The 26,320-nt window shown below is 40.9% G+C and overlaps 1 protein-coding gene across 1 annotated transcript in view; it reads left to right on the plus strand.

The window, feature by feature from the left end:
- Nucleotides 1–26,320, plus strand: part of LOC139417489 (glutamate receptor ionotropic, delta-1-like) — a 346,221-nt gene that overhangs the window by 304,291 nt on the left and 15,610 nt on the right. The window contains exons 9-12 of the mRNA XM_071166764.1: nucleotides 10,074–10,175; nucleotides 12,242–12,439; nucleotides 15,120–15,450; nucleotides 20,690–20,828. Of these exons, the coding sequence (XP_071022865.1) occupies nucleotides 10,074–10,175; nucleotides 12,242–12,439; nucleotides 15,120–15,450; nucleotides 20,690–20,828 (770 nt within the window). The remainder of the gene's footprint in view (nucleotides 1–10,073; nucleotides 10,176–12,241; nucleotides 12,440–15,119; nucleotides 15,451–20,689; nucleotides 20,829–26,320) is intronic.

Raw genomic sequence — 26,320 nt, forward strand, 5'->3', positions numbered from 1 at the left:
CACACCGCTTGACTTTTTACACATTTTGTTGTGTTTTATAGCCGGAATTAAAAATGTATTCAATTAAGATTGTTGGTCACTGGCATAGACACAATACACCATAATGGCAAAGTGGAATTATGTTTTTCAAATGTTTTACAAATGAATTACAAATGAAAAGTTGAAGTGTCTTGAGTCAATAAGTATGCAACCCCTTTGTTATGGCAAGCCTAAATAAGTTCAGGAGTAAAAATTGCTTAACAGGTCACATAATAAGTTGCATGGACTCACTCTGTGTGCAATAATAGTGTTTAACATAATTTTTGAATGACTACCTCTTCTATGTACCCCACACATACAATTACCTGTAAGGTTCCTCAGTCGAGCAGTGAATTTCAAACACAGATTCCAAGAAGACAGTGAATGTTCCTGAGTGGCCAAGTTACAGTTTTGACTTAAATCTGGTATAAAAACTATGGAAAGACCTGAAAATGACTGTCAAACAATGATCAACAACCAATTTGACAGAGCTTGAATAATTTAGAAAATAATAATGGGAAACATCCAGGTGAGACTTACCCAGAAAGACTCACAGCTGTAATCACTACCAAAGGTGCTTCTACAAAGTATTGACTCAGGGTTGTGAGTACTTATGTAAATGGGATATTTATGGATTTCATTTTCAATAGAATTTTGAATCCAGCCTGTAACAGCAAAATGTGGAAGAAGGCAAGGGGTATGAATGTAGTTGTCAAGTGTCAAGAGGAAGAGTGCCCTCTACTGGAGATCTCCATCAGGCAATAGAGTGGAGCTGAGACCAAGACAACGATACCAGCTTAAAGAGATACATACTATGTTCTGCAGATACAGTGTAGTGCAGTGTTTCAATAGCTATCACAGATTTACTTCTGATACTCATTAGTGGGTCAGTATCTCAATTGGAAGAGCCACAAGAGGAAATTAGACAACATTCATTTGGAGACCAAACGTCAAGGTGTGTGTGTGTGTGTGTTGTGTGTGTAGGGAGCTCTTTCTGAATATATTTTTCAATCCCATGGTTACCTTTGTGTCTCTTAACTGGGATAAAACGATGGGACGGTGTGCGAAAACGAACTAACCCTAACCAGTATGATTTGTTTGTGTGTACTGTGAGAGTTGTTTGCTGTTGGTTCAGTCATAAAATTACTGCAGAATAAAGAGGAAATTAGTTTACTGGCAATCTATGTGGAGCAGGGAGAGACTGGGCGCTGTAATGAAGATTTAATCACTAGACTACCTAACTGGAGTTATGAAGCCAATTCATCATAATATGGCCATTAGCAAATGCGGAAATCACACACACACACACACACACACACACACACACACACACACACACACACACACACACACACACACACACACACACACACACACACACACACACACACACACACACACAGTATAGGTAAAAAATATATACGTATATTTATTTTTAATGCACTTTTGAGATTATTCTGTATAATGAAATGCGCTTTGCAAATGTAATCAATTATTATTATTATTGTTACATGCATACTACACACATGGTCAGATGAGGACACTACCTGTGCTGAAAAACAGGTGCAGACACATAAGAGACAGCATGCAGAGAACACACAAACACTGGAACACTGGTTTCTTGAAATCATTAGAGGCAGGGCACGGGAGGGTCAGCTAATGGTATGCCAGATGCATTCAGTGTTGTTGTTCATTATCAGTATACCTGTCTGCCTTCCTCTAGCAGCATGACCATTTACTGGGGACAAAAGACACAAACACAAGTAGCTCTCCTCTTTCCCTCCTCTTTCCCTTTAATGGCCTGTTCATATGTTCCAGGGGCCTCATTTGTCAATCATGCGTAGGCAATCATTTGTGCGTAAAACATGCGTAGAATAATTTCCATGCAAAGTGTGAGATTTATGAATATGAACGTTTGCATGAGAGTGTGCATAAATGCATGCACAGCCATGACCATACGCACTCACAGTGCAAAGTGGTGGAATAGGGGAATGGCTTGTCAAGCGTAGGATGGGGTAAATACAGTGCATACGGAAATTATTCAGACCCCTTGACTTTTTCCAAATGTTGTTTCGTTACTCTCTCATTCTAAAATGGATCAAATACAATACCCCATAATGACAAAGCGAAAACAAGTTTTTAGAAATGTTTGCAAATGTATTAAAAATATATATATATTATTATTTACGTAAGTATTCTGTCCCTTTGCTATGAGACTCTAAATTTGGCTTATGTGTATCCTGTTTCCATTGATCATCCTTGAGATGCTTCTACAACTTGATTGGGGTCCACCTGTGGTAAATCCAATTGATTGGACATGATATAGAAAGACACACGGACTTGAACCCGATCGATCATACATCTCTGGAGAGACCTGAAAATAGCTGTGCAGCGACACCCATCCAACCTGACAGAGCTTGAGAGGATCTGCAGAGAAGAATGGGAGATACTCTCCAAATACAGGTGTGCCAAGCTTGTAGCGTCATACCCAGGAGGACTTGACGCTGTAATCGCTGCCAAAGTGCTTCAATAAAGTACTGGGTAAAGGGTCTGAATACTTATGTAAATGTGATATTTCAGTTTTGTATTTTTAATACATTTGCAAAAATGTCTAAAAAACTGTTTTTGCTTTTGTTATTATGTGGTATTGTGTGTAGATTTATGAGGGGAAAAAAACAATTTAATCAATTTTAGAATAAGGCTGTAACATAACAAAATGTGGAAAAAGTCTGAATACTTTTCAAATGCACTGTATATATTGAAAATGTAAAGAGTAAAAATGTAATAATATTTCAAATTCATTGTATTTCCATTGTGAATTCATACAACATATCTTGACAGTCATATCATTTGACCACATCAGTGTATTTCTTACAATAATAATCCAAATAAAGTACAGTATTTGTTAAATTAGATGCACATGTGAAAGTGAAACACCACTATAAAAGACTGAGATAATGGGATATCGAATGAGAGGCTGATCTTGCTCTGTTGGAAGATTTGGCACACTCTGCATTTCACAGAGAGAGGGTTTTTAGAGACAGGTGATACTTTTTTTGCAGAAAGTATAGATTGGCTCATCAGATATTGCTTCCCAAAACCAATCTAATAGGATTTTTGCGAGGGTTTAAGACCTACTTTAAAAAATCAAGCACATGCCATTCCGGTGCACATCCAAGTGATCTCCACCCTCAGGTTTTTGGAAACGGGCACTTTTTAGCGGGGGTTTGCCGGTTGGCATCTCACAGCCCTCGATTAGCCAATGTTTTGGATGCAATCATCGGAAAAAGGAACTGTAAATTACCATACACCATCGCACAACAGGTTGAAGTCCAGAGGAGTTTCTTTGCCATCCAAATATGAACGGAGCAATAGACGACACCAACATCACCATAAGAGCACCATCCCAAAACGAGTTCAACAGAACAGGCCACTCTTAATGTGCAGGTGATAGGTTATGTGATGCGCAAAAGATTGCAAATGGCGCTGTTGAACGTGGTGGCAATGTGGCCAGGTGGTACGCGGGATTTGTTCATTCTGCAGATCAGCAAAATCTGCCTTTTTTTGTTTGCGACTTTGTATTTCATCGTAAGGCATTGTATATTCCCCACATGGTTTAAAGTGAGGATTTATAGCATAAATGATTCATTAGGGGTGTTTCGAAATGCAAATAGCCAAGGTTATTTGCAGAGCACCAAAGGTGAGAACAATTGATATTTAACAATGGTTATCTCTTGCTGGTGTGGGCGTGACGCTCACAGGAATGTTTGATACGAAATTCTAAATTCCATTCACAAGTAGTATTTTAAAATAGTTTCTACACAATATTGGTAAAGATGCCCCTGGTGATGAGTGTGGGACTGATTCAGCTTTCTCATGTCGGACATCACAAACAACAGTCTCACTTTGGAATATAATATTGAGTAGGATCTAAGGACATTATCATGTTACTTTTCTGGTCCTCTCGGTTACCTCTCCTACATCATCATGTATCTGCATTCAGTCCATTGTTTCAATGACCTGATGCCTCTCAGTTGAAGTAACTATTGGGGTCTGAACCAAATGAAGAGTGAAATACTATTTCCTAGTTGCTATATGTGCACTTAGTTTCTTGGTTCAGTCAGCAGATTTAGTTAATGAGTTCCTACTCATGTTTCTCATTTAAAAAGCTATTCATTTGTCTGTTATTCCTCCTGAATACATATCGTACACAGATAGAAATAGACAGTAAGAGAAACAGATGAAAAGAGAGAGTGAGTGTAAGAGAAAGAAGTCCCTTAGGTAACATAGGACTTCCATCCTAGCCATATGCCATGACCCTCATTGGCTCTTCTCTGAGCGATGTAATCTTCGCAGGGAAGTCGATAGGTAATCTCTCTTTTACCACCCTCTCTTTCTCTCTCTCGCATTCCTTCCCTCTCTTATTCTCTATTACCATCTAACGCAGAGATAGAGTAGTGGAAGCTCGTGGGAAGCTAGAATGACAGACAGGCACCACATCTGCCTGTCTCTGCTTTGGAGCTCTTTAAAATGTAATTTTGTACGCTACGATTGTTTATCATATATTCCAGGGGGAGTGGGGTAAAGCTTCAGACCCCGCCCCATCGTTTTATCCCAGTTAAGGGACACAAAGGTAACCATGGGACTAAAAATATTCAGAAAGACCTCTCTACGCACACACACACACTGCATGGCAGACTACGAGGGAGTAAGAATTTTGTGGCAAATTAGGATCTTGGTGGTGTGATGGGGATGTCGATATGTAAACATCAGGCTTTTGGTGCGGATGGTGGAAATAGCTCAAACAAGGCAAACTGTTTTAATGAGGCCTTTTGGAGGGGACTGTGAAAATGAACAGTATATTCCCTTGCCAACGTGGAACTGATGCTGAAGATCATGATGTAGTTTTGAGTGTAAGGTGTTTTGACATCCTTTGCATAGTTCAGTGTTGTGGAGTTCTGTTATGGATAGTTATAAACTAGATAAGCCTGCAGTTACCATATCAGTGTCAATAGCTGTCATAGACTATAGTCGTCACAGCAGCCTTTCCTTTCCAAGAAGAAGAACATTACAAAATCATTAGTAATTTATTCATTTGTGTTTCTCTACCTTTCTCAATTCAAAAGGCAATCGCACATCTGAGTAACCTTCGTTGCAGGTGCAGGGTAACAGTTGAATAAGATGAGAAAAAATAAGAAACCCGCACACTACTCTTGCTAGTATCACTGCTCTTCATTAAGTTTTACGTATCGGCCTCAAGGCCTTCGTCAGAGCTTTTCTTGAAATACAATCCTATATGGAGAAAAAAATCATGCTAGGTCAAAGTGTAACGATCTTCGTCGTCATCGGATGAGGAGTAGGAAGGATCGGACCAAAACGCAGCGTGGTAAGTGTCTATGATTATTTATATTCACAGAACACGAAAATACAAAATAACAAAGTGAATGTAAGAGATGAAAGAGATGAAAGTTGAAAACACAAAACAGGAAACAACTACCCACAATCACCAGGTGGGAAAAGGATACCTAAGTATGGTTTTCAATCAGAGACAGGATACCCTGGGCCGAAACGGCGCACCGGAGACCAAACACGCTGGGCTGGCACGATCCGCCCTGGCTGGATGCCTACTCTCGCATGGCACTTGCGGGGGGCTAGCCTATAGCACTCTGGGCTATGAGCGTGCACTGGCTACACCGTGCGCTTCACCACATAACACGGTGCCTGACCAGTACTATGCTGCTTCCGGTAAGCACGGGGAGTTGGCTCAGGTCTATCGCCTGACTCCGCCAATCTCCCCGTGTGCCCCCCCCCATATTTTTTTTTTGGGGGGGGGGGCTGCCTCTCGTACCTGCTGCGCCGCCTTACCTCATATCGCCGCCTCTCCGCTTTCGCCGCCTCCAGTTCAGCTTTCGGGCGACGATATTCCCCAGGCCTGACTCGAGGGTCCCTTACCGTCCAATATCTCCTCCCATGTCCATGAGTCCATCATCCTCTGCTCTTCCTTACCACGCTGCTTGGTCCGTTGGTGGTGGGTAGTTCTGTAAGATCTTCGTCTTCATCAGATGAGGAGTAGGAAGGGTCGGACCAAAACGCAGCGTGGTAAGTGTCCATGATTATTTATATTCACAGAACACGAAAATACAAAATAACAAAGTGAATGTAAGAAATGAAAATCAAAACAGTCCTAAAAGGTGAAAACACAAAACAGGAAATAACTACCCACAATCACCAGGTGGGAAAAGGCTACCTAAGTATGGTTCTCAATCAGAAACAATGATAGACAGCTGCCTCTGATTGGGAACCATACCAGGCCAAACACATAAAAAAGAAAACATAGAAAAACAACATAGAATGCCCACCCCAACTCACGCCCCGACCAAACCAAAATAGGAACTAAGGTCAGAGCGTGACACAAAGTTAGTCATTTTGTGTTGATCTCTGCACTAAGACACATGCGGGCATGCAAGTGCACTCTAAATGTATTGTAAAGTGTTACAAATAAACACATCTATTGAAAATTGTTTTAGACATTACAGTACATCTTGTAGCGTTCTTATCTCCTTCATGTGTTATCTGCATGTCACAAAGGACATGGCTGTGTTCTTTTGTATGACCTTTGTGTAGTAGAAGTGTTTAGTAAAGGGCCTGGAGAGAGTTCTCTGTGGTACCCAGAGGACCTGCCCACTCATGGGGAAAATAGCCCCATGTGAAGCAGGGAGAAAGCAGTGACATTTAGCGTGCACACACACACACACACACACGCACACACACAAGCACACGCACAAGGACCAAATGAATACGGACGTGTTAGACTAGATTGTAATAGACATTGACCAGGTGCAAAGACAAGCTGATCTTCATCATCATACTTTTTAATTTTATTTTTTACAATTATTTCACTTTTATTTAACCAGGGAGGCCAGTTGAGAACAAGTTCTCATTTTCAACTGCGACCTGGCCAAGCAAAGCAGTGCAACAAAACAACAACACAGAGTTACAAATAAACAAGCGTACAGTCAATAACACAATAGAAAAAAATCTATGTACAGTGTGTGCAAATGTAGATGAGTAGGGATGTAAGGCAATAAATAAGCCATAGAGGCAAAATAATTACAATTTAGCATTAACACTGGAGTGATAGATGTGCAGATGATGATGTGCAAGTAGAGATACGGGGGTGCAAAAGAACAAGAAGATAAATAACAATATGGGGATGAGGTAGTTGGGTGTGATTGGCTGTGTACAGGTACAGTGATCGGTAAACTGCTCTGACAGCTGATGCTTAAAGTTAGAGTTTAGAAGACAACCGAATGTTGCTATCTGGCATGTAGCTTAGCGATTATGAGAGTTAGGCCAATAACCATCCCTGAGCCAACTAGGTGGAAAATCTGTTGATGTGCCCCCGAGCAAGGCACTTAACCCTAATTGCTCCTATATGTCTCTCTGGATAATGACTAAAATGTCTAATATCCCACCCACACACCAAATGAATTCCCTATAGAAACACAGAAAGATCATTACACTATCTTTGGAAGTCAGAGAACCAATCAGACTTTCTTTGTACAGTGATTAAGTATGAGTAAGAGAGTCCCCTGTTTTGCAGCATAATCTGAAGGTCTTCAAGAAGAAGCAGAGGCTGGACCATGAGAGTTTTGAGGGACAAAGGAACATCAGATCATCACTATCCTGTTGTCTGTATTTTCTATTTGGACATACAGTAGTGTTTGTACACTCACAGAGTATGTTCTGTCCTGAATGTATTGACATTGATCGCTAGATGTTTCTGTTTAGGCTTACATTGGCGGTAAATGATAGACAAAGGCTTCTCACAGAATCCACATTACTGGCATTGATCCTGCTTTGTACACTGCACAGTAGGCATATATAAACAAATGTGTACTTTCATTGAAACATTCTTACCATGCTTTCCACAACCACTGATACAGTATACAGTGCCTTCGGGAAGTATTCAGACCAATGGACTTTTTCCACATTTTGTTACGTTACAACCTTATTAAACCGTATTAAAGAAAATAGCTGTGCAGGGACTCTCCCCATCCAACCTGACAGAGCTTGAGATGATCTGCAGAGAAGAATGGGAGAAACTTCCCATATACAGGTGTGCCAAGCTTGTAGCATCATACCCAAGAAGACTGGAGGCTGTAATCGCTGCCAAAGGTGCTTCAACAAAGTACTGAGTAAAGGTTATGAATGCTTATGTAAATGTGATATTTCAGTTTCTTATTTTTAATAAATTAGAAAACATTTCTAAAAACCCGTTTTTGCTTTGTCATTATGGGGGTATTGTGTATAGATTGATGATTTTAAAAAATGATTTAGAACAAGTCTGTAACCTAAGAAAATGTGGAAAAAGTCAAGGGGTCTGAATACTTTCCGAATGCACTGTATAGACAGCATGAAAAACCTGTCTTTTCAAACTACGCAAATAGATGTTTTTTCCTTCATCTTTTTTTCGCGCTCTTTCAAACCCAACAAATCATGTTCAATTTGAGAGAAAAAGAAACAGGGAATGAGCGAGGGAGCACTCAATATTTCATAACGCTATCAGCGTTCAAAGTTTAGAGTTGGGCTTGTGATGAAATCCCCAAGTCTTAAAATAACCCATGGCTAAGAGTTTTGATCTCCCATTCCTCTTTCTTGTTCTCCTCTCCAGGGTTACTGAAGTCCTTTGTTGTGAATGGAAGTTGTAAGGTCTCCTGCACTGGGAGGTCCACTCTGTTGCACAGGATTTTACACCATCCAGACAATAGACAACACCACAGTATACGATTGTGTGTCATATTAAAGCAGGGAAGGATCTCTTATATTGGCACAGAACAAAGACTCCCAAGGTCTTAACTGAACTTTTGTATGAATGGGTTTGTGTGAATAGTCGACTACTGGGAATAGTGCTAAAAGGGATTAACTGTGTGAAATTAAGTTTTACTGTAATGAGTTAATAAATTAATTTAAATTTCCTGGTCTGATAGAAAGTGGAAGAAAGTATGTGATTGGAACAAACCCAACAAACCAAATAAAAAAAATTATAAACATGATTTGAAACAAGCTAATAAGAAAAGCGTTTTATATTAGTTTTGAAACATTCAGCCCACCATTATTGTAATAGGCTGTAGGCAGCAGGACGGCCATGTGAGAGGGCATGCTGCATATGGAAGACTGAGCTATGCTCTGTGCAGATACAGTCCTGGTGTCTGGCCTGAGGCCAGCTCTCTTGTCCTGTCAGCTTGGTCCCTGGGCTGCTACCAAAGAGCTGTCAGTTCTTTGTCCAGCTAGCAACTGTGATTAAGAACTTAACAGTAAAGACAACTTCTACTTCCCCAGTGAGGTGCAAAGGTAGCCAGAATAGAGCGAGAGTTGATATCCGTGAGGGATTGGGATTCGGTGAGGTGGTTAAAACCAATGGGATGTGTGTTATCTGCTTTCATTGGCTGTCATTCTGTCAAACTGGCCTTCACGTCGTTGTATTAGTTGCATAATACATTGAGTTGCACTAGCTGAAGCACATTGAAGGACAAGGATTTGTTTCCGTCAAATATTTGAGAAATAACCTTTCACACAGTAGATGTATTTTTTTCTCAGATTAACATAATAATGTTTCTGTTTTATTTGTAACCCTTGCAGTGCATTGTCGTTGGCACCACCTTCAATGGCTACATCATTATCTCCATTCCCATCATCATTATCATCATCAATGTCATCACCACCAACTCTAGCAATCAGCATCTATTGCCATGATAAGTTGCTCAGTCCGTACTCCCTCAGTATGGTTGCAAGCTGTGCGACTGATGTAGCATTTAGATAGAGGACCCTGTTACTATGCTAGAAGCAGCTCTTGTTGCCTTGGTGACCAGCTCATCTATTTGTGTGGCCAGTTCCCTGTACTTCTTAAAAGTGAGTGAGTCATGTGTGCCAACTACGGTGATTAGATTTGTCATCACACACCAATTTGTGTTTTCACTGAAGATAATAGATTGTTTAATTATATTCCTGACACTCCCTCTCCCTTCTCGCCTCACTTTCCCTCTCTCTCTCAGTTGGCAACTTGGGACTCAACTCGTGGGCTAAACGGTAGTCTAAAGGAGAGTCGGATAGAAAACGGCATGCAAGGAGTGACGGTCAAAGTGGTAACATTACTGGTAAGTGCCTTCTCCCTACCAACTCACTGCCATCTCCCTACCAACTCACTGCCAACTCACTGCCAACTCAATGCCATCTCACTACCAACTACCAACTCAAACCAACTCAATACCAACAGTCTTCTTCTCCATCTGGCTCTGTAGATCTTACGAAAAGGCCGGCCCTGGCCCTTTGAGGGCCCGAAGCAACATTTTAGTGGCCAAAAATTGTCATCTTGACTTATGGTAGAGAGACATTTTTGCACTTTTATAGCTAATTTCCTGCAGTTATTCTACTAATTTTGCAATGATTTATGCTATGTTGATATGATATCTGAGTGAGAGTGACTAACAAAATCAATGGGGGACCTCCGGAGGTCAGGGCCCCTGGGCACGTGCCCTGCGTTCGGAATTCAACCATCATTACTACAAGTTTGTGGCGGAATCCTGCACTTCTGCACATCCTGCACTACTTTAGGAACACACAAGCTGTCAGGAAGGAGGAAATAAATATCGCTCTTCAGTCTCAGTGTAATAGCTCTCGGTTGGCGCGGCAGTTTTGACGGTGTGCGCAACTGTTTGCAGAAGTCTTGTTTATTTTCGCCGCCCTTAGTTTCTGAATGTTTTAAGTCAGGTCGCCGTGTACAGCTCTACTGTGTGTTTAGAATCTGTTGGGACCGCTCTTTCCATTGATTGCATGGATCGTTAGCAACATTGTTGTGGAGTTTTTATGAGACAAACTAAACTAACCAAAGTGTGTGTCAGGCGGAGGAAGGTACGAATGAAGCTTCAACACTGGAGTAGCCTTCAACAGCTAAGCCCTCTCTCGCTCTCTCTATTTCTCTCTTCAGTCCTTTACACTGAAAAGTGTTTTTCTCTCATTGTGCTGTGCTCCCTTTTTTCTTGTGCTGCTGTGGATCTTTTGCACAGCAGTACTTACTGTAAGGGAGGTTGCGTGTGAGTTTATCATTTTTTATCATTTTTTGAACTGTATTGATTTTTTTGTGGGACTACTGAAATTTGGTTTATACAGTCATGCCCCACTCATTCCTCCACTGGGAGGTAATACAGATGATTGCAAATCCCGGATGGTTGATAACAGGTTTCTTTCTGGTCAGTTGTGTCTATGAAGTTGCCTCTGAGTTGCTCTAACATTCTTATTGTATGAGGTATTATTGGTTGGTTTACCTCTGTGCTGTGACTGGTGTTCATGTGGTGTGTGTTATCCATTCTCTCCACTGGCTACCTGGCAAACCAGTGACTGACATAACTAGAGAAAAACTGCTAATGTACAACCAAATTTCGAAATTGTGTATTCTACTAATCTAACCCTCAACAGTAAATTGAAACCCCGACTGAGTTCTTAAAAACTAGCAGCCACGAGGGCCCTAAGCAGTCATTTATGTCACTTAGTGGCTAGAGCCGGCCCTGATCTAGGACATCAGTAAGACATAAACTCCAACCATACAGCTCTTCCTTAGCTGCTGGTCCAGTAACATTCTGTTCTCTCTCTTCACACAAGATTTACCTGCTCCATATTTATTCAAATAAGTTCTGCTCGGCTTCCTCTTGGCAGTGCCATTTAATCATGTCGTTTTTCCAGTCCACCCCAGCAGCTTTCCTCCTCAACTCACTTTTCCACCCATTCAGTTCAGCCCTGACATTCTCTCCCATAAAGAAGAGCCATGGTTTACCGCAGTAAATTTAGAGTGGTATTTTCTGCCTGATGAAGTGTCACATATCCACAGTAATGGGTGTTACAGGTCAACAACCACCCAGAAGACGTGTTATGAAGATGAAGTTTGACTTAGAAACTGCAGCTAGTCTTCAGAAAGTTGTCACACAAAAGTCCTAAATGACAGAAATACTGTTCTACCTGTCGGTTGAACTGGACCAGTTAATGAAACTAGGCTGGCCTTTTGGCAAATGATGGGACTGTGATTTAATGCACACAGACACAACTCTGTAAAATGTACAGTAGTGTTTTAACTTTTGGCTACACAAGGATGTTGAGCCAAGTCATGTAGTTAAAGTTAAGTTGTACTTCTAAGCCCAACTGATGTTTTGTTATTTATGTTATCCAACAGGAGGATCCCTTTGTGATGGTAGCTGAGAACATCCTTGGCCAACCTAAACGCTACAAAGGCTTCTCCATCGATGTTCTGGATTCTTTGGCCAAGATTCTGGGCTTCAAGTATGAGATCTACCAGGTGGCTGATGGGAAGTATGGCTCTCCTACCTCAAATGGCTCCTGGAACGGCATGATCGGAGATCTCATCAGTAAGGTAAGTCTGTCAATCACAACTGGAGTTTGTACTGTTGATCGATGGTTTGCTGTTGACTGCTCTGGGGACATCATCTTGCATATTGCTGCAGTTATCTCAGCCCTTGGAAGCTGACTGTAGTGGAGTAGAGTCCATTAGCGTTTGGGCCTTCTTGGAAAGAAACTTCACCGCACATGTTCTTCAGTGTGATGGCTCGCTTTTTTGACAGATCTGTTATGGCCAAATTATGTTTGCATCAGAGTGGGTCACTATAGTCTGGCCATCAGGCTGACAGTCAGGCTGCTCCAGACAAAGCAGTCCCACCAGTGCAGGAGGGACTTCAACTCAGCAGGCTGACAATGCTAACAGTAGGGGAGTGAGTGGGCAGGGGGGAGTGAGTGTGCAGGGGACAATTATATCACCCAATGGAGTAGAGAATAACCAGTAGAAATAAGACTGTTGTTGGCTTTTTTACGATCGTTTGCACAATGTGCAAGTCCCGTCATTTCCTGTAAGTGAGCTTACTGCAGAGAATGTAGCCCAGGTGGGCTACTTTTCAGCCCTTCATGCTAATGATAATCTGCGGACAACATCACTTAATGGAGGGAGAACTTATCTTTGATTATGGCCTTGAGTTAGAGAACTAGTGTTTAACCCAACAATCCAGACATATGATTTGTGTCATAGGGTCCCACTCTAGCGGCAGGTGTCCAAAACCATGCCATTACCAGAGTGGTGACAATGCTGTGAAATGAGGGGAAAACAGGTACACCACCACTGGACACGAGCAACATATGATAGTGTACTGTAACTCTGTCATTTGAGATTACATTTTACAATAAAGTTTTACAATAAAAGGATTTAGTTGATTGCCATGTGGAATGTCTGACCTCTAAAGGTCTGCGTTAGGGCCAGGGACCTCATTATCACAATACTAAGGTGCCAATATAATATGTATTGTGATTCTCACGATTCTATATGTATTGTGATTCTCACACTTCTTTATGTATTGTGATTCTCACACTTCTTTATGTATTGTGATTCTCACACTTCTATATGCATTGTGATTCTCACACTTCTATATGTATTGTGATTCTCACACTTCTATATGTATTGTGATTCTCACACTTCTATATGCATTGTGATTCTCACACTTCTATATGTATTGTGATTCGATACTGCAATTTTTTGGGGCAATTTGATGTTCCAAACTTATTGCTCACTATATGTCTGCTGCAGAGAGATGAGAGAGAGCATGAGAAAACATGGTCTCATCAGTAGGGAAATAGAAGTGCTGAAAACATGTTGGCTCACTGTTTAAAAAGAAGATGGAGAACAAGCTATAGTATGACAAATACCAGAGTTTTGACGCAGGTACAGCTGAATAGCGCTAACTAACCCTACCTATAGTATAACTTCTATAGTATAATTATACCTATAGTATAACTTCAATAACTTCAATAATATAACCCTACCTATAGTATAACTACTATTTGCATACCACCCTGGCTTGCTTCTGAAGCTAAGCAGGGTTGGTCCTGGTCAGTTCCTGGATGGAAGATCAGATGCTGCTGGAAGTGGTGTTGGAGGGCCAGTAGGAGGCACTCTTCCCAATTCCCCAGGGCAGTGATTGGGGACACTGCCCTGTGTAGGGTGTCGTCTTTCGGATGGATGTTAAATGGGTATCCTGACTCTCTGAGGTCATTAAAGATCCCATGGACTTATCGTGAGAGTAGGGGTGTTAACCCTGATGTCCTGGCTAAATTCCCAATCTGGCCCTCAAACCATCACGGTCACCTAATAATCCCCAGTTTACAATTGGCTCATTCATCCCCCTCCTCTCCCCTGAAACTATTCCCCAGGCCGTTGCTGCAAATGAGAACGTGTTGTCAGTCAACTTACCTGGTAAAATAACGGATAAATAAATATAGTATAACCCTACCTATAGTATAACCCTCCCTATAGTACAATTTCTATAGTATAACCCTACCTATAGTATAACTTCTATAGTATAACCCTACCTATAGTATAACCCTACCTATAGTATAACTTCTATAGTATAAACCTACCTATAGTATAACTTCTGTAGTATAACCCTACCTATAGTATAACCCTACCTATAGTATAAATTCTATAGTATAACCCTACCTATAGTATAACCCTACCTATAGTATAACTTCTATAGTATAACCCTACCTATAGTATAACTTATATAGTATAATCCTACCTATAGTATAACTTCTATAGTATAACCCTACCTATAGTATAACCCTTCCTATAGTATAACTTTGGAGGATTTTATTATTTTATTTGACTTATTTTTATTTATTCATTAAATACAAATTGATACTTGGAGTCAAATATTGATATAATATCATCCAAAAATAATATTGCGATATGTAAATGTATCAAATGTTTTCCCATCCTTTTCTGCACGGCCTTCTGTTGTGTGAAATAGAACAAGAAGTGTGAAAGAAAGAAATAACAGAGGGCAAAATCTTGTTGCTTTCATTTCAAGCCCATACAAAGAACAAACGAAAAAGCCATAACACATTTTACAGTGTTATTACATCCACTTTTTTCTGTGACTTTGGCCTCAAGATAAAATGAAATGGCAAACATCAACAAACAGATTATTATCTCTGAACCAACATCTTAAATGTCATGGCTGTAACTCATGTATCTCTCTATCTATCCACAGCGAGCAGACTTGGCAGTGTCAGCCATCACCATAACTCCAGAGAGGGAGAGCGTGGTGGACTTTAGCAAGCGCTACCTGGACTACTCCGTGGGGATTCTGATGAGGAAGTCAGAGGAGAAGATCAATATTTTCTCTCTCCTGGCACCCTTTGACCTGGCTGTGTGGGCGTGCATCGCAGCCGCCATCCCCGTGGTTGGGGTCATGATCTTCATCCTGAGGCGCGTCCAGTCAGTCCGCTCCCAGAATCCCCCAGGGGGACACCAGGCCACCTCTGTGTCCACCTCCCTCCAGAGCGCCATCTGGATTGTCTATGGAGCCTTTGTACAGCAAGGTGAGCTTGGTAATGGGGCATCAAAAGAAAATAAATAGGGTACACCAGCATCTTGCAGCAAAGTTGCTTTATATATAGTGAAATGCTTACTTGTTACAATATCACCAACAACAAGACAGTGACTTTTTACCATTGTGGTTCCTCAGTCCGTTGGCAGCAATATGACACCAACATAGATAGATCCATAGATGGCTAGATGTATATATATACAGAACCTGTCAAAAATTTGGACACGTCTAATCATTCCAGGGTTTTTCTTAATATTTTACATTTTTCTACATTGTAGAATAATAGTGAAGACATCAAAACTATGAAATAACACATATGGAATCATGTAGTAACCAAAAAAGTGTTAAACAAATGAAAATATATTTTATTTTAGAGATTCTTTAAAGTAGCCACGCTTTGCCTTGATGACAGCTTTGCACACTCTTGGCATTCTCTTAACCAGCTTCATGAGGTAGTCACCTGGAGTGCATTTCAATTAACAGGTGTGCCTTCTTAATAGTTCATGTATGCATTAGTTTTGTTGTGACAAGGTAGGTGTGGTATACAGGAGATAGCCTTATTTGGTAAAAGACCAAGTCCATGTTTGGGCAAGAACAGCTCAAACAAACAAAGAAAAATGACAGTCCATCATTACTTTTAGACATGAAGGTCAGTCAATCCGGAAAATTTCAAGAACTTTGAAAGTTTCTTCAAGTGCAGTCTCAAAAACCATCAAGCACTATGATGAAACTGGCTCTCATGAGGACCGCCACAGGAAAGGAAGACCCAGAGTTACCTCTGCTGCAGAGGATAAGTTCCTTAGAGTTACCAGCCTCAGAAATTGCAGCTCAAATAAATGCTTCACATAAATCAAGTAACAGACACATCTCAACATCAACTGTTCAGAGGAGACTGCTGAATCAAACCTTTATGGTCAAATTGTTGCAAAGAGACCACTACTAAAGGACACCAATAATAAGAAGAGACTTGCTTGGTCCAAGAATCATGAGCAATGGACATTAGACCGGTGGAAATGTGTCCTTTGGACTGATGAGTCCAAAATTGAGATTTTTGGTTTGCAGAGTATGTGAACGGATGATCTGTGTGGTTCCCACCATGAAGCATGGAGGAGGAGGTGTGATGGTGTGGGGGTGCTTTGCTGGTGACACTGTCTGTGATTTATTTAGAATTCAAGGCACACTTAATCAGCATGACTATCACAGCTTTCTGCAGCGGTACACCATCCCATTTGGTTTGCGCTTAGTGGGACTATCATTTGTTTTTCAACTGGACAATGACCCAACACACCTCCAGGCTGTGTAAGGGCTATTTGACTAAGAAGAAGAGTGATGGATTGCTGCATCAGATGACCTGGCCTCCACAATCCCCCACCCTCAACCCAATTGAGATCGTTTGGGATGAGTTGGACCACAGAGTGAAGGAAAAGCAGCCAACAGGTGCTCAGCGTATGTGGGAACTCCTTCAAGACTGTTGGAAAAGCATTTCAGGATACTACCTGATTAAGAGAATGCCAAGAGTGTGCAAAGCTGTCATCAAGACAAAGGGTGGCTACTTGGAAGAATAAGTTTAACACTTTTTTGGTTACTACATGATTCCACATGTTATTTCATAGTGTTGATGTCTTCACTATTATTCTACAATGTAGAAAATAGTAAAAATAAAGAAATACCCTTGAATGAGTAGGTGTGTCCAAACTTATAACTGGTACAGTGCATAACCAGACATAAAGGCAATCAAATTAGCTTTTGTTATGTCCCTATGAATGCCACAAATACAGACAGCAGCACAGAGGGGTTTCATTTGAAGCATGGAGCCCATTTTCCGCTATAGCATTTTAAGGGTTCCTTTGACTGAAGGAATATCAGGTATTTGAGTCTGATCTGGATCCAGGCATCTAAGATATGAATAACTGACTCCTTCAGCAACCCCTGTCAAACCCTCAACAACATCTATCAAAGTATGGCACTTTGCCGGCAACCTTTTTAAGCCGAATCGGCAACTATATTTTAGGAAAGCTGGATCGTTGCATTTTTTCCTTTTCACTTGTTGACCTTGGGCACTTCTATTGGCGCTTTGTGTTTCACTCAGGGGCATGGCATATCTGTCTCTCTTTAGAGAATGATGCAATTGTGTTGATAAATATGGATTCTACTGTAAAGTGGAGGATTGTGACAAGGTGTAAATCTTTATAATGTCATTCTAAATCTTGGCAGAGCTTTCTTGTAATATATATTTATATATATATATATACAGTATCTTTATATATATTACAAGAAGACTCTGCCAAGATTTAGAATGGCATTACTTTTGTATATATAGTGTGTAAACAGTGCCTTGCGAAAGTATTCGGCCCCCTTGAACTTTGCGACCTTTTGCCACATTTCAGGCTTTAAACATAAAGATATAAAACTGTATTTTTTTTGTGAAGAATCAACAACAAGTGGGACACAATCATGAAGTGGAACGACATTTATTGGATATTTCAAACTTTTTTAACAAATCAAAAACTGAAAAATTGGGCGTGCAAAATTATTCAGCCCCCTTAAGTTAATACTTTGTAGCGCCACCTTTTGCTGCGATTACAGCTGTAAGTCGCTTGGGGTATGTCTCTATCAGTTTTGCACATCGAGAGACTGACATTTTTTCCCATTCCTCCTTGCAAAACAGCTCGAGCTCAGTGAGGTTGGATGGAGAGCATTTGTGAACAGCAGTTTTCAGTTCTTTCCACAGATTCTCGATTGGATTCAGGTCTGGACTTTGACTTGGCCATTCTAACACCTGGATATGTTTATTTTTGAACCATTCCATTGTAGATTTTGCTTTATGTTTTGGATCATTGTCTTGTTGGAAGACAAATCTCCGTCCCAGTCTCAGGTCTTTTGCAGACTCCATCAGGTTTTCTTTCAGAATGGTCCTGTATTTGGCTCCATCCATCTTCCCATCAATTTAAACCATCTTCCCTGTCCCTGCTGAAGAAAAGCAGGCCCAAACCATGATGCTGACACGACCATGTTTGACAGTGGGGATGGTGTGTTCAGCTGTGTTGCTTTTACGCCAAACATAACGTTTTGCATTGTTGCCAAAAAGTTCAATTTTGGTTTCATCTGACCAGAGCACCTTCTTCCACATGTTTGGTGTGTCTCCCAGGTGGCTTGTGGCAAACTTTAAACAACACTTTTTATGGATATCTTTAAGAAATGGCTTTCTTCTTGCCACTCTTCCATAAAGGCCAGATTTGTGCAATATACGACTGATTGTTGTCCTATGGACAGAGTCTCCCACCTCAGCTGTAGATCTCTGCAGTTCATCCAGAGTTATCATGGGCCTCTTGGCTGCATCTCTGATCAGTCTTCTCCTTGTATGAGCTGAAAGTTTAGAGGGACGGCCAGGTCTTGGTAGATTTGCAGTGGTCTGATACTCCTTCCATTTCAATATTATCGCTTGCACAGTGCTCCTTGGGATGTTTAAAGCTTGGGAAATCTTTTTGTATCCAAATCCGGCTTTAAACTTCTTCACAACAGTATCTCGGACCTGCCTGGTGTGTTCCTTGTTCTTCATGATGCTCTCTGTGCTTTTAACGGACCTCTGAGACTATCACAGTGCAGGTGCATTTATACGGAGACTTGATTACACACAGGTGGATTGTATTTATCATCATTAGTCATTTAGGTCAACATTGGATCATTCAGAGATCCTCACTGAACTTCTGGAGAGAGTTTGCTGCACTGAAAGTAAAGGGGCTGAATAATTTTGCACGCCCAATTTTTCAGTTTTTGATTTGTTAAAGAAGTTAGAAATATCCAATAAATGTCATTCCACTTCATGATTGTGTCCCACTTGTTGTTGATTCTTCACAAAAAAATACAGTTTTATATCTTTATGTTTGAAGCCTGAAATGTGTCAAAAGGTCGCAAAGTTCAAGGGGGCCGAATACTTTCGCAAGGCACTGTATATATATATATACTGTATACACACACTATATAAACAAAAGTATGTGGACACTCCTTGAAATGCGTTCTCTGGAGTGATGAATCACGAATCCATATATGGACAAATCTGGTTTGGAGAACGCTACCTGCCCCAATGCATAGTGCCAACTGTAAAGTTTGGTGGAGGAATAATGGTTTGGAGCTGTTTTTCATGGTTTGGGCTAGGCCCTTAGTTCCAGTGAAGGGAAATCATAACCCTATCGAACACCTTTGGGATAAATTGGAACGCCAACTGCGAGCCAGGCCTAATCACCCCACATCAGTGCCCAACCTCACTAATGCTCTTGGGGCTGAATGAAAGCAAGTCCCTGCAGCAATGTTCCAACATCTAGTGGAAAGTCTTCCCAGAAGAGAATTATTATAGCAACAAATGGGACACCAACTCCATATTAATGCGCATCATTTTGGAATGAGATGTTCGACGAGCAGGTGTCCACATACTGGTCATGTCGTGTATGTGTATATATATATTTATACATTTTTACATTAAAAAAAAAATATATTTGACCCTATGACATTGTACCTTTAGATCATGTTCCACAAACGCCTCTCGGAGACAAATCTCCTGGAACCTCTTGACCTTGGCATAAGTGCCTCAAAGCCAATTTAATTAAGCTCACTGAGGCTTGAACACAATATTACTCCGGTTGTCTTCTTTTTATAGACAGTTCTAAGGTATATCATTGATAGTGACACTTGGAGACAAATGAATGGGCTTTTTTTTCTCACACCCTGAATCTCTCAGATGACATTTCTGTGGTTTTAGTCTTCAAAATCAGAATTCACAGTTAAACAGAGTGCTTAGACCTCTGCTACAGGGAGAGAGAGAGACGGATATGAAAAAGCTTGTCTCGTAGATGGATCTTCCTCTAGCTGCCTGGGCAAACAGTGGCATTGTGAACGAAAAGCCGTTGGTAGATGGAGGGTTAAAGAGAGCAAGCTCAAAATTGAGACAGAAATGGACAGAGAGAGAGAGAGATACAGTAAGACATTTAGAAATAGTGAGATGTATCTTGAGACAGGTGAGAGAGAGCAGAAGAAATGATTGACATTTTCAAGGGGTCCTGAAAAATACAGAAACATTATAAATATACACCAGATCAATAGAACCAACAGGCTAAAATATAGCCGACAAAATGGTGCAATAAGTTGCGATATCACAAACAATACATCTAATCAGCATAATGTTATTGTTCAAGACTTCATACAGTACAATATATCTTATGTTGTTGTGTTCCTAGGGGGAGATTCCATCCTGGGTTCTGTGGCGTTGCGTATCGTCATGGGCAGTTGGTGGCTCTTCACACTCATTGTGTGTTCCTCCTACACGGCCAATCTGGCAGCCTACCTCACTGTGTCCCGAATGGACAACGCTGTACGGTATGTTATCAACAGTTTTCAACCCTGTTGCTCAGTGTATCCTTCCATATTCAAGACTCAGTGTCTGATGTCATGATTTTCTGGTGGTAGGATACTGGTATGTCTTGCCTTTTCAGGCATTGACCTGAACTGCCAATTCCCTGGTGTTATTTGTCTTTGTGGGTTAGATCTCACCCATGTATGTGGATTTAAACATGCCAAAAACTCAAGTTGGACAGGCTGTTGACATACATTTGGACTAGGGCTGCATTTAGACAGGCAGCCCAAATCTGATCTTTTTTTCACTAATTGGTCTTTTGACCAATCAGATCAGCTCTGATAAAGATCTAATGTGAGCAAGTCTGATGTGATTGGTCAAAAGACCAAATGGCGGAAAAAAGATCAGAATTGGGCTGCCTGTCTAAACGCAGCCTATGACACACAATTGTAATTCATGACCCACTCCTTATAACAAGTTTGCTCTCCTCAGTCCAAATGTTATTTGTCAATAAATCCAATTTAGCACACTCCTTTCCTGAAGGGCAGGCGGAGAAGTGTTTGATTGTGTTTAGTCTGTCCGGTGTCGAGCAAATAGCACATGTGGGTTACAGGGAAGAATGCTAAATAGATATTTTATATAATGGCTTATTGTTCAAGACTCTGTACCCACAATCACAGTGCCCATTAGTACAAGACTGGAATATTAGTGGACAAAGTCTTTCTTCTGCTCAGATGTAATGAGTGTGTCTCTGTACAGATGTGGAGAGTGGAAGTAACACAGTCAGAAGATGGATAAGATTACAAAATATATATTTATATTGTCTTGGGGCCAAATCCAGTCTCGAGACGGCAGGAATGATTTCAACAATAAACGCTATCAGCCCCATCAGCCAACATTTGCTCGCTTTAATCATTCCATAAACTCAATGTAATGAATATTGGTGTGATAATTCCCTCGCGTTCTCTATTGAAAGAAGATAGACTGTAATCACCATGCCTCAGGGTGAAGAGGTGACATTAAAGGACTGGGATTCAATTTATCGCTTCAGATTGTTGTCGCTCTGCAGAACAATATGACAAACTCTTCTAATCTTCACACTAATTGACTAATTAACTCATGTATCATAGTAACCAGGGTTTGTTTGTTGGGCAGACAAACATATAATAGACAGTTGGCAAGTTATTAGCTCTGGGCTTGAGTACAATCAAATATGCACTGAGGAAAATCTGCACAGCAAAATGTCCCTTTGAATCAACCCTTAGAGAAATCACACCAATATAAACAGTATTTTGTCACTTCATGATAGCAACATGGTCAAGAATGTTTTTGCCAAAACATTTCCTTAATGCTCCTTTAAGGAATTGAGACGCAAGTATTCAGCGGAGCCCATCTCCTGATATTAGCACATCCATAAAAATGTGCACTACAATTGACAACCAATTTATAAAATCATCAGCACCTAGACAAGCACCTTTAGACTAGAGCCAGAGATCACAGTAAGTCATTTAGCACTGTCAAGCTGATGTGATTCCTACAACACATCAGAAGGCATTAATGACATTAGAGACACAAAGACATAGGAGGAGAGGGTAGGGGGAAAGGGGGAGAGAATGTAGCAGTGCCCCCCTGAAATGGATTTGAATCTCCACTCAACCATTACACCTAATGACGGAGTCTGCTGTATTGATGTTGGCTTCAGGGGGGGGGGGGGAGTGCATTAGGAAGTGGGCATAGGGCGTATCAGATATATGTGCCACACCAAAAAAAAATCAGACGCACAATAGGTGTTCCATTAGCAAACTGTCAATCACTTTCCATAGTGTTTTTAAAGGAAGCATGCCCACAGTCCATTGTTTGACGATTCAGTTATACAGTATGTAGGCGTGTGATATCATTAGCAAACTACACATGACATTGAATTGTCAAAATGAGAGAGAAGCAAAATACACTTTCATGTTTTTGTAATATCTCTCGTGTTGCTCTCACCTGTCCAGTTCTCTTACTGTAGATCCTGGAGGGGGGGGGGGGGGGCAAGGTCAAGAAGGCCACAGAGAAGGGAAGAGAGATACTGGATTTGATTCCACAGTCATTGTAGCTAATAATTCTGCCTTATCTGAAGGATCTCAGTTCAGTTCATGTTACAGAACTCTACGTGGAGGGACATGGAACACAGAAGCAACAGTCCAATCCAGGTCTAGTGATAGGGATTAAGAAATACGTCAGCATCCTTGCCAGATAGTTGGTCTAATGTCGTAGTCTCGAAATGTGCAAATGGATTTGCTGGTTCTTAAGTAATTGGAGGGAACACAATTAAATATGCTTAGCTTATTTATTTTTATTTTATTTTACCTTTATTTAGCCAGGCAAGTCAGTTAAGAACAAATTCTTATTTTCAATGACGGCCTGGGAACAGTGGGTTAACTGCCTGTTCAGGGGCAGAACGACAGATTTGTACCTTGTCAGCTCGGGGGTTTGAACTCGCAACCTTCCGGTTACTAGTCCAACGCTCTAACCACTAGGCTACCCTGCCGCCCCAGCTTAGCTGAGACACATACAAATGTGAGTGTTGGTCACTAGAGTTTGGAAATGCACAAACAATTCTCAATGACTCATACATTGCATAACGTAAATTCTCAGGTAACATAGTCAGTATGTTAAGTATACAGTATACATGGATATCAGCATGAAGAATAATAACAATGATAAGCAACACAAAATACACCCACATTCTTAAGAAACGTAACATTAATTGGCAAGGCTGTTAACCCTTGCCTGGTTATGTAGGCAGTTACTTATGCTGCCTTATCAAGGTTCATCAACACAATTAACACATTATGTGGGTTATATGGTCAATACTGGCCAAGGTCATAAAATCCAATGTTTTGTTTATTACCTTTATCTCAGGGGAAAAACTGAAGACAAAGCAACAGTCTGTTCCTCTGGTGATTGTACATGATGCGACATAACTGTTGCATTTTAAACTCGCCATGTAATACTGCACTGTAGATAAACAGCATTTTTGGGTATTTCTATTGATCTTACCATTTTAACGAGTGCTGCTTCAATGCATTGTCAGAATGTTACGTAGCAATGTGTTTTGTTTGGGGGTGGAATTGGCCATCCAAAGCAATTACGGCCTTACAAAGCCATTACTGTGAATGGTTTAGAGATGCTAGACAGAAATAAATGTGACTATAACATGAGTAAATCTGTGTCACATTTACTGTACAGACACTCAAATTAGCTATTTTCGATCAATTATAATGAAGACATTACTTAAAAGAACTAAGGAATATAATATTTCACAGATGTTCCCAGACGTGTTGCACAATAAAGCAACAGTAAAATGAAAATACAGTGCAGTCATATTCCATAATAACAAATGCTAACTAAATGTCACTGTGACATGTTTTAATTCTTGTGACCTGTGCATCAATCTAAGAAGCATAATAAAAAAATCCCCCAAAATCCCCATCAAAATCCCCATCAAAATCCCCATCAAAATCTGTCAGTTTAACCTACAGATATCAGGACTTCTGCATCTGTGGTGGCAGGTGGTGTTTGTCAGACCATGAGACATCCTGAAAATCAGTCTTCTCACAAAAGCGTCTGTAGCCTCTGAACGGTTTGGCCTACAAACTACAGTATTATGAAAAGGGGAGACTCTCACAAACACGATGGTGTTCTCTGTTTTGTCCTACGACCCCCACAAGTGTCACAGGACTCGTCTGAAGTCGGTAATGCTGATGTGCCAACTTCTGGCTATAGGGTCTGAACCGTTTGAGCTACAAACTAACATAATATGACCCCACTATGGAAAGGGGAGATGCTCATGAACATAATGGTGTTCAATCGTTTTGTTCTATGACCCCCAAGTGTCACGGGACTCGTCCGAAGGTAACCCATAAAAACAAATGGAAGTGTGGAGGTAGTTTTGTGCCAACAAAAATAAGGGGTTAAATATATGTGGGTGTTGTTTAGCACTCTCACAATTCATTGTGACAGTAGCTCTTATTTTCAGCAGTGTTTTTATTTCTGCCACCGCAACAGGCCAGCAAGAGAGTGAGTTGTAGTTACAATCTAACAAATAAACCATTATGCATGTGTTCCTAGGCCGTCATTGAAAATAAGAATTAGTTCTTAACTGACTTGCCTAGTTAAATAAAGGTAAAATAAAACAATTAAAAGGTGGTACAGGCAAAGGGCTACTTCCTGAAATTCTCACATGATGTGCCACCAAAAAAAAAAGATGAAACCATGTGTTTGATGTGTCAATACCATTCCATTTATTCCATTCCAGCCATTACTGTGAGACTGTCCTCCCCAATTAAGGTGCCACCACAGCCTGTACTACAGCAACACTTAATTAAAGACTGAAGCAAGTACATGGTTGCTTTAGGCAAGGTGTTGGTGCATTCGGAAAGTATTCAGACCCCTTGACTTTTTCGAAATGTTGTTGGATTGGATTAAATAGTTTTTTCCCCGCATCAATCTACACACAATACCCCATTTTTTATGTATAGTTTTTTGCAAATGTATGAAAAATAAAAACTGAAATATCACATTTACATAAGTATTCAGACCCTTTACTCACTACTTTGTTGAAGCACCTTTGGCAGCGACTGCAGCCTCGAGTCTTCTTGGGTATGACGCTACAAGCTTGGTACATCTGTATTTGTGGAGTTTCTCCCATTGTTCTCTGCAGATCATCTTAAGCTTTGTCAGGTTGGATGGGGAGCGTCACTGCACAGCTATTTTCAGGTTCAAGTTCAAGTCCGGGCTCTGGCTGGGCCACTCAAGGACATTCAGAGACTTGTCCCTAAGCCACTCCTGCATTTTCTTGGCTGTGTGCTTAGGGTCATTCTCCTGTTGGAAGGTGAACCTTCACCCGTCTGAGGTCATGAGTCCATTGGAGCAGGTTTTCATCAGGGATCTCTCTGTACTTTGCTCCGTTCATCTTTCCCTCGATCCTGTCTAGTCTCCCAGTCCCTTCCACTGAAAAACATCCCCACAGCATGATGCCTCCACCACTTTGCTTCATCGTAGGGATGGTATTGGCCAGGTGATAAGCGGTGCCTGGCTTCCTCCAGATGTGACGCTTTGCATTGAGGCCAAAGAGTTAAATATTGGTTTCATCAGACCAGAGAATCTTGTTTCTCATGGTCTGAGAGTCCTTTTGATATCTTTTGGAAAACTCCAAGTGGGCTGTTATGTGCCTTTTACTGCGGAGTGGCTTCCGTCTGGCCACTCTACCATAAAGACCTGATTGGTGGAGTGCTGCAGAGATGGTTGTCCTTCTGGAAGGTTCTCCCCTCTCCACAGAGTAACTCTGGAGGTCTGTCAGAGTGACAAAAGGATTCAAATCATTGCACCCAAACTGCTCGCGTGCATCAGCGAGCGTCTTCGTGTCCAGACGCTAAAATAGAAATTGGTTCTATTTGTGACGCTCAATGTGCTGCATGTCCGGCCTCTCAAATCAAATCAAATTGTATTGGTCACATACACATGGTTA

Source organism: Oncorhynchus clarkii, chromosome 1, assembly GCF_045791955.1.
Source record: "Oncorhynchus clarkii lewisi isolate Uvic-CL-2024 chromosome 1, UVic_Ocla_1.0, whole genome shotgun sequence".
NCBI classification, from domain to species: Eukaryota; Metazoa; Chordata; class Actinopteri; order Salmoniformes; family Salmonidae; genus Oncorhynchus; species Oncorhynchus clarkii.